Here is a 13,515-nt window from a genome sequence, read left to right on the forward strand (position 1 = left end):
TTCATATTTTTATATTTTTCATGCTTTAGTACCAATAGTTACAACAAGAAAACATCTACTTTCGTACATATTACATTATCTTCCCTCCTTACTTGGCTGTGAAGATGCTGCTGATGCAATATAACATTAACATTAATTTCTTAATTAGTGTAAAAAAAAAAAAACACTGCGCCTAATTCTCTTAAGCTGATATAGGCATAAACTCATCCTCCTAAAGCGATAACGAAGTACACAGTAGATGAATATGTGAAGTGTATCAAACAAATGGAGTATGCTAGGGAAACTGGATAGATCGAGATTGTTAGAGTGTGAACAAGGCATGCTGGACAAATTGAATAAGTCAAATATATTAGATCGAATGAATAAACTGTATGGATTGGATGAAGAGGAGGAATGAGAGTGGTCGGCAAGCTTTAGCCACTGGACCAAGCAAAACGTGTTGGAAAAGTAAATGAAAAATTGATTGAAATTTGTTCCACCACACTCAAAGGAATTGACTCCAATATAAATACAAATTCAGTCAATTTTAAGATAATATGACTGATTTATAATTATAAATATTGAAAATTGGAACGGACCAAGATAAGGTCGTACATTATATGGTGGGTACCAGATATGGACATCAATGTATGACTTTCTACTGAAGATACCGATGCTTTCAGCTGTTACACCTTTAGTAGCAGTAGAAGAGGAGTCAATCTTTCGAGTCTTTGAGATTCCAACACTTTCTGGGATCTTACGAAATAATTGTGCAGAGAAAAAAAAATGTTTGAATATTTCTTGTTACAGAAAATTTTCAATAAAGATAGCGAATGCATAATTGTAGAGTCACTTTCGTGGACCAACATTATTAGAAATGCACACAGAAAGAGCAAAGAACACAATATTGTTCAGATTGCACTTTTCGGATTCTTGTGCAAGAGTTCATGGCTTGGAATGCTGCTGCTTCGCCTAACCCTCTTTTCTGTCTCTTCTGGATGTCTCTTTTATTTGCCTCTGCAACGGCGCAACTGTGCATGGAGAAGGAGAGGAAGGCCCTGCTCGACGTGAGATCTGGGCTTTCTGTTGCTGACGGTAGACTATCTTCATGGAGGGGCGAGGACTGTTGCAAATGGGAGGGAGTTGAGTGCCACAACATCACGAGTCACGTTGTAAAACTCGACCTCTCTTATCTCGACGGATCAACGCTCAACAAAAGTGAGGTGAGTTCTTCCCTACTTGATTTGGAGCACTTGACTTTTTTAGATTTAAGCGGGAACAACTTCGGTGGTGCTAGGATTCCTACGTTTCTCGGATCTTTAACTCAACTAGAGCATTTAGACCTTTCTCAAGGAGGGTTCAGTGGAAGAATTCCTTACCAGCTTTGCAATCTCTCGAAACTGCATCATTTGGCTCTAGATAATAACGGTATCGAGGGAACGATATCTGAAACAATTGTCCTTCTCGGGAATCTTCAGTTCCTTGACTTGGGCCTTAACAACATCAGTGGTGAGATCCCAGAAAGCATTGGAAATTTGAGTAAACTGTCAGTTTTAGATCTGTCTAGCAACAGAATTTTTGGAGCCATACCAGGGAGTATCGGCAATCTGGCTGCACTGCAGAATCTGGACTTGTCAGGCAATCAAATTAGTGGGCAGATACCAAATTCAGTTGGAAATCTCCGGCAGTTAGAAGAAGTCAATATGTCTCACAATAACATAAGTGGATCAGTTCCCAGTTCATTGGGAGGTATGTGCAACTTGAATAGAATCGATTTGCGTGATAACAGAATAATAGGGGAGCTTGCTGAATTTTTTGAGCAATTGTCGAGATGCAGAAACGATATTAGGCTTTCCCTCAGCCTGCAGAACAATGAAATCAGTGGCCCTTTACCAATTCACATGGAAAAGCTTCAGAGGTTGGTTCAACTTGACCTTGTTTCCAATTCATTGAATGGCTCAATCCCAACTTCTTTGGGAAAACTTTCCCAACTATTGTTATTAAATCTGTCTTCAAACTATTTGGTTGGAGGCCTCACAGAAGCACACTTTGCCAATCTCACAAGTTTACTCAGTATGGATTTATCTCACAACAATTTGTCAGTCAACGCGAGCAGTGGTTGGCTTCCTCCATTTCATGCAAATGTAATCGCAATGGGATCTTGCAACTTGGGACCCAAGTTTCCTCCATGGCTGCAAAACCAAAACAGATTAAACTCGCTGGACATATCGAATACTGGGATATCAGACTTTTTTCCAGAATGGTTTTGGAGCTTGTGCACGCCACTCATGCAGCTGAATGTTTCTCACAATCACATGAGAGGGGTGTTGCCAAGCTCTTTAGAATGCTTCGGGCTTGTGACAATATTTGATTTAAGTTACAACAACTTGGAAGGCTTCATACCGAGAATGCATTATGTTGGTCTATATCTGGACCTCTCTCACAATTCATTATCTGGACCAATTCCAGAAAGCTTGGCGGGTGATAACCTTGGCTTTATTCTTTTGTCTGATAATAGATTAAATGGAAGCATTCCATCCTCCATTTGTACAACATATCTGCAAATTGTGAACCTTGCCAACAATGGTTTATCTGGAGCACTCCCAGATTGTTGGAGCAATTCACCATACCTGATTATCATGGATGTTTCGAGCAACATTTTATCCGGTGGCATTCCCGCAACGCTTGGGCTTCTGAACATGCTCCAATCACTGCACTTGAGTAACAATAACCTCACTGGCGCAATTCGCTCAACCTTGCAACAATGCAGGGAACTCACGGTTATCGATTTGAGCTTGAATGAGTTGTCGGGTGGCATACCCAGTTGGATCGGATGGAGTTTGCTGTCGCTTCGAGTACTTTCTCTAAGGTCAAATAAATTGAGTGGTGAAATCCCATGGCAGCTCTCATTATGCCCTTCTCTCCAAGTGCTAGACCTTGCTCACAATAGCCTATCTGATCCTTTGCCTCCGAGTTTTGGTAAGTTCATCTCCATGGCAACACGCCAGACTGATAAAGAACTTGTTCCGCTTAATAGGGGTTCCTCTTATTACACAGACAGTGTCATTATAACTGCCAAAGGTTCACAACTCCTTTACACTAGGACGCTTTCGCTTGTCCCTAGCATTGACCTCTCTAACAACAATCTTTTTGGTGAAATTCCAGAAGAGCTGACAAATCTCCATGGCCTTCGTTTCCTCAACTTGTCTTGGAATCATTTCTCATGAAACATACCAAATGAGATTGGTCTCATGGGTGAGCTAGAATCGCTTGATCTTTCAAAGAACCACTTGTCCGGTGAAATTCCTTTAAGCATATCTACTTTATATTCTCTAAGCATCTTAAATTTATCCTACAACAATCTTATTGGGAGAATACCTATGGGCACTCAGCTGCAAACCTTCACCAACTTGTCCTACATGGGCAACCCTCGGCTTTGTGGGGAACTATTACAGATCAAGTGCCCAGGCGACAACCCACCCACTGGAGTTCCAGAAGAAGAGGACATGCACGAAGATGATGAGTACTATGGAGGAATTTGGTATTTCATTGGCTTTGCTCCTGGATTTGTATTTGGCTTCTGGGTATTCATGGGCATAGTTATGATCAAGAGGAGCATTAGAATCAAATACATCCTACTCATTGATAGGATTTGTAGTTGGTTCATGCATATGTAATCATAATTTTGCTATAAATAGCATATATGGAATAAGAGCTTGTGCTCTAATAATGTTTGACCAAGCTTTTTTTTCTGAATTATAGTTGGGTTTGCATGGTTTAAAGTTGTGTGCTAATCATGATATTTGGAACAGATCTTGATCTTCTATTGTGTTCTTCCCTCATTACAACCAATAAGAAAGACATCTACAAGATCTTTTATAAATATAGAATGTGGGTGACGTGACCGTATGATACGACAACGATACGACATGACATTTTCCTTATTATGATATAATGTCCAATTAATGAGACCTATGCAAACTATTTTTGTTTGAGGTCGTCGACGGTTGAGTCACCAGTGAGCTATCTTCTACATTGACAAAGTCACTAAATCCTTAAGGAAGAGAGGGAGGGAGGGAGTTGGATCAACTAGAGCGCCTGCAAAGCTTGAGAGGGTAAAAGAGATTTAGAATAGAGGTCGAGATGCCCTGGCTCATCCACTCCGACTCTCAAGTCAATCTTTGGCAAGGAAGAGGGAGAAGATGAAGAACAGTGAATGAGGAAATGCAACAATTGTGTGTGTGTGTGAGTACTTGGCTCATAGGAGCGAACTCCCTTGTATAACACCATTGGAGAAGGAAAAGTGCATGCATCTGTCCTCACTACACCAAATTTGACTTTCCACAACGCACAATTATTCTATCCACGACACGCATCACATACTGCACAATTGCAAGCTGTTAAAAGTCATAAGACATTCATGTGACACACGCTGCGGTTAAGAGCATTCACAGTGTTATACAAGGGAGTTCACTCCTACAAGCTAGGTACGCACACACGCACACAATTGTTGCAGTTCCTCATTCAATGTCCTTCATCTTCCCCCTCTCCCCCGCCAAAGATTGACTTGAGCGTCAGAGTGGATGAGCCAAGGCATCCCGGCCTCCATTCTAACTCTCGTTTACTCTCTCAGGATTCACAGGCGCTTTAGTTGATCCAGCTCCTTCCCTCCTTCTCTTCCTTAAGGATTCGACCACTTTGTCATTGTAAAAGATAGCTCACTAGTGACTCAACCGTCGATGATCTCAAACAAAAATAGCTTGCATAGAGCCTTTAAAAAAACTGAAAGTGAAAAACAACATTTTAGTTTTTCTAGTTTGCGAAATAAAGAAATAATTATTTTATCCTTATCTGCCTGCAATCCTACTGATGTACGTAGTTTACATACACAATTATGAATACTTTATCTCACATTCAGAGTTTTATCTTGAGTATGTTCTACATATCTGCACTTCCTTTGATCATTATTTTAGCATAATTACTCTTTTGGTTCGGAGATCTTCTTTTGTGTATTTTCTTGTGACAAAAATGCTTTTGGGACAGAAACAGAGTCGAAATGTGCTAAGGAGCAACTTGTGGAGAAAAGAGCAGAGCAGGGTCGTGCCTCTTGGCACAACCGTGCTTCTTCACCAGGGAGCAGCGAGAGATTGGCCTTGCCCCCAGGCACGGTAGTGCAGGTCAGCCAACGTCCAACCCCACTTAGGCTATGTAGATTCACATGGTCGTGCGGGACAACTAGAGCTTAACACAAACAAGGTCATCGCAATTGGCACGACCATGCCTAACTTCTAGAGACCAACTTCACTGGGGATGTGTGTATTCCACATGGTCATGCGCCACACTCTAGAGGCCAATAAGCTTTGGTCGTCCCCAAGGGGCACGACCGTGGCATTGGTCGTGCCACCTCTATAAATGGGGGGTCCTCTATAAATGGGGGGTTCTCCCCCATTTGAGGGAGGAAGTTTTTCCCCCTTTGAGGAAGATGATATAAGCTTATATTTGGTGTCTCAAAGACCTCAAATGGACGATTGAAGGCCGGATTCTAGCTCTCCATCGCTCCATTAGCAAGGATTAATCCGAAGATCAATCATCAACACTCACTAAGTCTCTTCTTCTCTTCTTTCTAGATTTGAATGTTGAGGCTTATTTCTCTTGTCTTTGGATTCAATTCCCTTCTTGTTATGGAGTAGATTTCCTAACAACCTTGGATTAGGGAGTACGTGTGATGTCGATTTTGATGTAAAACTCTTGGATTATGCTAATGCCAACTTAAATGACGTTTTCATTCTTGTTCTTGTTAAATCTAATGTGTTTGTGCTTATGTCTCATGTTAGATTTGATAGATGTGTGTAGATTGTTGACTTTGTATGGATTGATCTCTAGATTGTATAATTCGGGGGTCGGGGGGGGGGGGGGTCCTAGTGACAAGGATTTCCTCTTAACCGAACATCTAGGGATAGATCTTGATGAAGGAAGCAATTCTCCCATGAGGAAGACTTAGCTGCATATAATGGGGTTTCCCTAATCCAGTGCTCATAAGTGATTTGAGTGATTTAGGAATGTATGACCGGGAGGTCCTAGTGACAGGGATTCCTGTAACCAGACTTCTTAGATTACCTTATCCATTTAGGAGCATAGGATGACAACAGGGATAACACTCCAACACATAATCGTGGATTAGTGTTGGGACTTTGGTTAGACTTCCTACATGTATGAGAACTGATGATAGGAATTTAGGAAATGGGTGATTCAAGCACATTAAGTTCCATCACACTGAAACCATAACCCCTAGAGCATGTCACCAATCAAGACTTTCTCACTCTTTATCTTTAGTTCACTTTATTCTGTTTCTACACGCTACTTTTATTCAAAACACTTCTTTAAGAATTCCTTATTTTAGCTAATTTGAAGTGATCAAGAGTCTTTGAGTGATCCTAATCCCTATGGGATCGATATATTTATTACTAATGACATAGCCGTGTACTTGTGGCTTCGTAACAAGTTTTTGGCGTTGTTATCTGGGAACACTAAAAAACTTGTTACGAAGCCGCAAGTGCATGGCTACGTCGTCAATAAAAAAAATATCGATCTCGCATGGATTGGGAATACACAAAGACTCTCACCTCAAATTAGCTAAACTGACAAATTCTTGAAGAAGTGTCTTGAACAAAAGTAAAGTGTAGAAACAGAATAAAGTGAACTAAAGATAAAGAGTGACTTGGAATGCATAATTGTAGAGTCACTTTCGTGGACCAACATTATTAGAAATGCACCCAGAAAGAGCAAAGAACACAATATTGTTCAGATTGCACTTTTCGGATTCTTGTGCAAGAGTTCATGGCTTGGAATGCTGCTGCTTCGCCTAACCCTCTTTTCTGTCTATTCTGGATGTCTCTTTTATTTGCCTCTGCAACGGCGCAACTGTGCATGGAGAAGGAGAGGAAGGCCCTGCTCGACGTGAGATGTGGGCTTTCTGTTGCTGACGGTAGACTATCTTCATGGAGGGGCGAGGACTGTTGCAAATGGGAGGGAGTTGAGTGCCACAACATCACGAGTCACGTTGTAAAACTCGACCTCTCTTATCTCGACGGATCAACGCCCAACAAAAGTGAGGTGAGTTCTTCCCTACTTGATTTGGAGCACTTGACTTTTTTAGATTTAAGCGGGAACAACTTCGGCGGTGCTCGGATTCCTACGTTTCTCGGATCTTTAACTCAACTAGAGCATTTAGACCTTTCTCAAGGAGGGTTCAGTGGAAGAATTCCTTACCAGCTTTGCAATCTCTCGAAACTGCATCATTTGGCTCTAGATAATAACGGTATCGAGGGAACGATATCTGAAACAATTGTCCTTCTCGGGAATCTTCAGTTCCTTGACTTGGGCCTTAACAACATCAGTGGTGAGATCCCAGAAAGCATTGGAAATTTGAGTAAACTGTCAGTTTTAGATCTGTCTAGCAACAGAATTTTTGGAGCCATACCAGGGAGTATCGGCAATCTGGCTGCACTGCAGAATCTGGACTTGTCAGGCAATCAAATTAGTGGGCAGATACCAAATTCAGTTGGAAATCTCTGGCAGTTAGAAGAACTCAGTATGTCTCACAATAACATAAGTGGATCAGTTCCCAGTTCATTGGGAGGTATGTGCAACTTGAATAGAATCGATTTGCGTGATAACAGAATAATAGGGGAGCTTGCTGAATTTTTTGAGCAATTGTCGAGATGCAGAAACGATATTAGGCTTTCCCTCAGCCTGCAGAACAATGAAATCAGTGGCCCTTTACCAATTCACATGGAAAAGCTTCAGAGGTTGGTTCAACTTGACCTTGTTTCCAATTCATTGAATGGCTCAATCCCAACTTCTTTGGGAAAACTTTCCCAACTATTGTTATTAAATCTGTCTTCAAACTATTTGGTTGGAGGCCTCACAGAAGCACACTTTGCCAATCTCACAAGTTTACTCAGTATGGATTTATCTCACAACAATTTGTCAGTCAACGCGAGCAGTGGTTGGCTTCCTCCATTTCATGCAAATGTAATCACAATGGGATCTTGCAACTTGGGACCCAAGTTTCCTCCATGGCTGCAAAACCAAAACAGATTAAACTCGCTGGACATATCGAATACTGGGATATCAGACTTTTTTCCAGAATGGTTTTGGAGCTTGTGCACGCCACTCATGCAGCTGAATGTTTCTCACAATCACATGAGAGGGGTGTTGCCAAGCTCTTTAGAATGCTTCGGGCTTGTGACAATATTTGATTTAAGTTACAACAACTTGGAAGGCTTCATACCGAGAATGCATTATGTTGGTCTATATCTGGACCTCTCTCACAATTCATTATCTGGATCAATTCCAGAAAGCTTGGCGGGTGATAACCTTGGCTTTATTCTTTTGTCTGATAATAGATTAAATGGAAGCATTCCATCCTCCATTTGTACAACATATCTGCAAATTGTGAACCTTGCCAACAATGGTATATCTGGAGCACTCCCAGATTGTTGGAGCAATTCACCATACCTGATTATCATGGATGTTTCGAGCAACATTTTATCCGGTGGCATTCCCGCAACGCTTGGGCTTCTGAACATGCTCCAATCACTGCACTTGAGTAACAATAACCTCACTGGCGCAATTCGCTCAACCTTGCAACAATGCAGGGAACTCACGGTTATCGATTTGAGCTTGAATGAGTTGTCGGGTGGCATACCCAGTTGGATCGGATGGAGTTTGCTGTCGCTTCGAGTACTTTCTCTAAGGTCAAATAAATTGAGTGGTGAAATCCCATGGCAGCTCTCATTATGCCCTTCTCTCCAAGTGCTAGACCTTGCTCACAATAGCCTATCTGATCCTTTGCCTCCAAGTTTTGGTAAGTTCATCTCCATGGCAACACGCCAGACTGATAAAGAACTTGTTCCGCTTAATAGGGGTTCCTCTTATTACACAGACAGTGTCATTATAACTGCCAAAGGTTCACAACTCCTTTACACTAGGACGCTTTCGCTTGTCCCTAGCATTGACCTCTCTAACAACAATCTTTTTGGTGAAATTCCAGAAGAGCTGACAAATCTCCATGGCCTTCGTTTCCTCAACTTGTCTTGGAATCATTTCTCATGAAACATACCAAATGAGATTGGTCTCATGGGTGAGCTAGAATCGCTTGATCTTTCAAAGAACCACTTGTCCGGTGAAATTCCTTTAAGCATATCTACTTTATATTCTCTAAGCATCTTAAATTTATCCTACAACAATCTTATTGGGAGAATACCTATGGGCACTCAGCTGCAAACCTTCACCAACTTGTCCTACATGGGCAACCCTCGGCTTTGTGGGGAACTATTACAGATCAAGTGCCCAGGCGACAACCCACCCACTGGAGTTCCAGAAGAAGAGGACATGCACGAAGATGATGAGTACTATGGAGGAATTTGGTATTTCATTGGCTTTGCTCCTGGATTTGTATTTGGCTTCTGGGTATTCATGGGCATAGTTATGATCAAGAGGAGCATTAGAATCAAATACATCCTACTCATTGATAGGATTTGTAGTTGGTTCATGCATATGTAATCATAATTTTGCTATAAATAGCATATATGGAATAAGAGCTTGTGCTCTAATAATGTTTGACCAAGCTTTTTTTTCTGAATTATAGTTGGGTTTGCATGGTTTAAAGTTGTGTGCTAATCATGATATTTGGAACAGATCTTGATCTTCTATTGTGTTCTTCCCTCATTACAACCAATAAGAAAGACATCTACAAGATCTTTTATAAATATAGAATGTGGGTGACGTGACCGTATGATACGACAACGATACGACATGACATTTTCCTTATTATGATATAATGTCCAATTAATGAGACCTATGCAAACTATTTTTGTTTGAGGTCGTCGACGGTTGAGTCACCAGTGAGCTATCTTCTACATTGACAAAGTCACTAAATCCTTAAGGAAGAGAGGGAGGGAGGGAGTTGGATCAACTAGAGCGCCTGCAAAGCTTGAGAGGGTAAAAGAGATTTAGAATAGAGGTCGAGATGCCCTGGCTCATCCACTCCGACTCTCAAGTCAATCTTTGGCAAGGAAGAGGGAGAAGATGAAGAACAGTGAATGCGTGTGTGTGAGTACTTGGCTCATAGGAGCGAACTCCCTTGTATAACACCGTTGGAGAAGGAAAAGTGCATGCATCTGTCCTCACTACACCAAATTTGACTTTCCACAATGCACAATTATTCTATCCACGACATGCATCACATACTGCACAATTGCAAGCTGTTGGAAGTCATAAGACATTCATGTGACGCACGCTGTGGTTAAGAGCATTCGCAGTGTTATACAAGGGAGTTCACTCCTACAAGCTAGGTACGCACACACGCACACACACACACACAATTGTTACAGTTCCTCATTCAATGTCCTTCATCTTCTCCCTCTCCCTCGCCAAAGATTGACTTGAGCGTCAGAGTGGATGAGCCAAGGCATCCCGGCCTCCATTCTAACTCTCGTTTACCCTCTCAGGATTCACAGGCGCTTTAGTTGATCTAGCTCCTTCCCTCCTTCTCTTCCTTAAGGATTCGACCACTTTGTCAATGTAGAAGATAGCTCACTAGTGACTCAACCGTCGACGATCTCAAACAAAAACAGCTTGCATAGAGCCTTTAAAAAAACTGAAAGTGAAAAACAACATTTTAGTTTTTCTAGTTTGCGAAATAAAGAAATAATTATTTTATCCTTACCTGCCTGCAATCCTACTGATGTACGTAGTGTACATACACAATTATGAATACTTTATCTCACATTCAGAGTTTTATCTTGAGTATGTTCTACATATTTGCACTTCCTTTGATCATTATTTTAGCATAATTACTCTTTTGGTTCGGAGATGTTCTCTTGTGTATTTTCTTATGACAAAAATGATTTCGGGACAGAAACAGAGTGGAAATGCGCTAAGGAGCAACTTGTGGAGAAAAGAGCAGAGTAGGGTCGTGCCTCTTGGCACGACCGTGCTTCTTCACCAAGGAGCAACGAGAGGTTGGTCATGCCCCCAGGCACGGTAGTGCGGGTCAGCCAACATCCAACCCCACTTAGGCTATGTGGATTCATATGGCCGTGCAGGACAACTAGAGCTTAACACAAACGAGGTCATCCCAATTGGCACGACCATGCCTAACCTCTAGAGACCAACTTCACTGGGGCTGTGTGTATTCCACATGGTCATGCGCCACACTCTAGAGGCCAATAAGCTTTGGTCATGCCCAAGGGGCACGACCGTGGCATTGGTCGTGCCACCTCTATAAATGGGGGGTTCTCTCCCATTTGAGGGAGGAAATTTTCCCCCCTTTGAGGAAGATGATATAAGCTTATATTTGGTGTCTCAGAGACCTCAAATGGACGATCGAAGGCCGGATTCTAGCTCTTCATCGCTCCATTAGCAAGGATTAATCCGAAGATCAATCATGAACACTCACTAAGTCTCTTCTTCTCTTCTTTCTAGATTTGAATGTTGAGGCTTATTTCTCTTGTCTTTGGATTCAATTCCCTTCTTATTATGGAGTAGATTTCCTAACAACCTTGGATTAGGAAGTACGTGTGATGTCGATTTTGATGTAAAACTCTTGGATTATGCTAATGCCAACTTAAATAATGTTTTCATTCTTGTTCTTGTTAAATCTAATGTGTTTGTGTGGATTTGTGTTTATTTCTCATGTTAGATTTGATAGATGTGTGTAGATTGTTGACTTTGTATGGATTGATCTCTAAATTGTATTAGGGGGGGGGGGGGGTCCTAGTAACAAGAATTCTCTCTTAATCAGACATCTAGGTATAGATCTAGATAAAGGAAGCAATTCTCCCATAAGGAAGACTTAGCTGCACATAATGGGTTTTCCCTAATCCAGTGCTCATAAGTGATTTGAGTGATTTAGGAATATATAACCGGGAGGTCCAAGTGATAGGGATTCCCTCTTTACCAAACTTCTTAGATTACCTTATCCATTTAGGAGCATAGGATGACAACAGGGATAACAGTCCAACACATAGCCGCGGATTAGTGTTGGGACTTTGGTTAGACTTCCTACATGTATGAGAATTGATAATAGGAAATGGGTGATTCAAGCACATTAAGTTCCATCACACTGAAACCATAACCCCTAGAATATGTCACCAATCAAGACTTTCTCACTCTTTATCTTTAGTTCACTTTATTCTGTTTCTACACGCTACTTTTATTCAAAACACTTCTTTAAGAATTCCTTAGTTTAGCTAATTTGAAGTGATCAAGAGTCTTTGAGTGATCCTAATCCCTATGGGATCGATATATTTATTACTGATGGCATAGCCGTGTACTTGTGGCTTCGTAACAAGTTTTTGGCGTTGTTATCCAGGAACACTAAAAAACTTATTACGAAGTCGCAAGTGCATGGCTAAGTCGCCAGTAATAAAAATATCGATCCCACAGGGATTGGGAACACTCAAAGACTCTCATCTCAAATTAGCTAAACTGATAAATTCTTAAAGAAGTGTCTTAAACAAAAGTAAAGTGTAGAAACAGAATAAAGTGAACTAAAGATTAAGAGTGAGGAAGTCTTGATTGGTGACATGTTCTCAGGGGTTTGGTTTCAATGTAATGGAACTTAATATGCTTGAATCACCAATTTCCTATCATCAATTCTCATACATTTAAGAAGCCTCACCAAAGTCCCAGCACTAATCTGCGGTTATGTGTTAGAGTGTTATACCTATTGTTATCCTATGCTCCTAAATGGAGAGGGTAATCTAAGAAGTCTGGTTGAGAGGGAATCCTTGTCACTAGGATCCTCGGTCTTACATTCTTAAATCACTCAAATCACTTATGAGCACGGGATGAGAGAAAACCCATTAAGTGCAGCTAAATCTCCCTTATGGGAGAATTGCTTCCTTCATCTAGATTTATCGTTAGATGTCCTATTAAGAGAGAATCTTTATCACTAGGACCCCCTAGTTATACAATCTAGAGATCAATCCATACAAAAGTTAACAATTCATACACATCCATCAAATCTAACATGAGAAATAAGCACAAATCCACACATACACATTAGATTTAACAAGAACAAAAATGAAAACATCATTTATGCAGGGCATTGGTGTAATCCAAGAGTTTTACATCAAAATCCACATCACACATACTTCCTAATCCCTAGAATAGGAAATCTACTCCATAACAAGAAGGGAATCTAATCCAAAGACAAGAGAAATAAGCCTTAACATTTAAATCAAGAAAGAAGAGAAGAAGAGACTTAGCGAGTGCCGATGAGTAATCTCTAGATTAATTCTTCCAATTAAACCCATGGAGAGCTAGAATCTGGCCTTGGATCGTCCATTCGAGGTCTCTGAGACACTAGATCTGAGCTTGGATCATCTTCCCTAAAGGGGGGAAAACTTCCTCCCTCAAATGGGGGAGAAACCCCCATTTATAGAGGTGGGACGACCAATGCCACGGGTTGTGCCATGGCCGTGCCCCTCGGGCACAGCCAAAGCTTGTTGGCCTCTGGAGTCTAGC

At 41.2% G+C, this 13,515-nt stretch overlaps 2 protein-coding genes across 2 annotated transcripts; both read left to right on the top strand.

Annotated features, from left to right (window-relative positions):
- Positions 1 to 926: 926 nt before the first annotated feature.
- Positions 927 to 3,206, top strand: LOC121999486 (receptor-like protein EIX2). Its single transcript, XM_042554162.1, has one exon. It carries the CDS (start codon positions 927 to 929, stop codon positions 3,204 to 3,206), a length of 2,280 nt encoding a protein of 759 aa, XP_042410096.1.
- A 153-nt stretch (positions 3,207 to 3,359) lies between these two features.
- On the top strand, positions 3,360 to 9,096 carry LOC121999487 (receptor-like protein EIX2). The gene is made up of 4 exons (XM_042554163.1): positions 3,360 to 3,563; positions 4,898 to 4,910; positions 5,023 to 5,156; positions 6,745 to 9,096. Exons 1-4 carry the CDS (start codon positions 3,360 to 3,362, stop codon positions 9,094 to 9,096), a joined length of 2,703 nt encoding a protein of 900 aa, XP_042410097.1.
- Positions 9,097 to 13,515: the final 4,419 nt, after the last annotated feature.

The sequence above is a fragment of the Zingiber officinale genome, chromosome 7A, assembly GCF_018446385.1.
Source record: "Zingiber officinale cultivar Zhangliang chromosome 7A, Zo_v1.1, whole genome shotgun sequence".
NCBI classification, from domain to species: domain Eukaryota; kingdom Viridiplantae; phylum Streptophyta; class Magnoliopsida; order Zingiberales; family Zingiberaceae; genus Zingiber; species Zingiber officinale.

Excerpts from the sequence above, each read along its gene's own strand:
- LOC121999486 (XM_042554162.1), top strand. The coding sequence starts at position 927 with ATGGCTTGGAATGCTGCTGCTTCGCCTAACCCTCTTTTCTGTCTCTTC.
- LOC121999487 (XM_042554163.1), top strand. The coding sequence starts at position 3,360 with ATGGGCACTCAGCTGCAAACCTTCACCAACTTGTCCTACATGGGCAAC. Across the intron at positions 5,157-6,744 it reads CCCCAGGCACGGTAGTGCAG|AAATGCACCCAGAAAGAGCA; the intron begins GTCAGCCAACGT and ends CAACATTATTAG.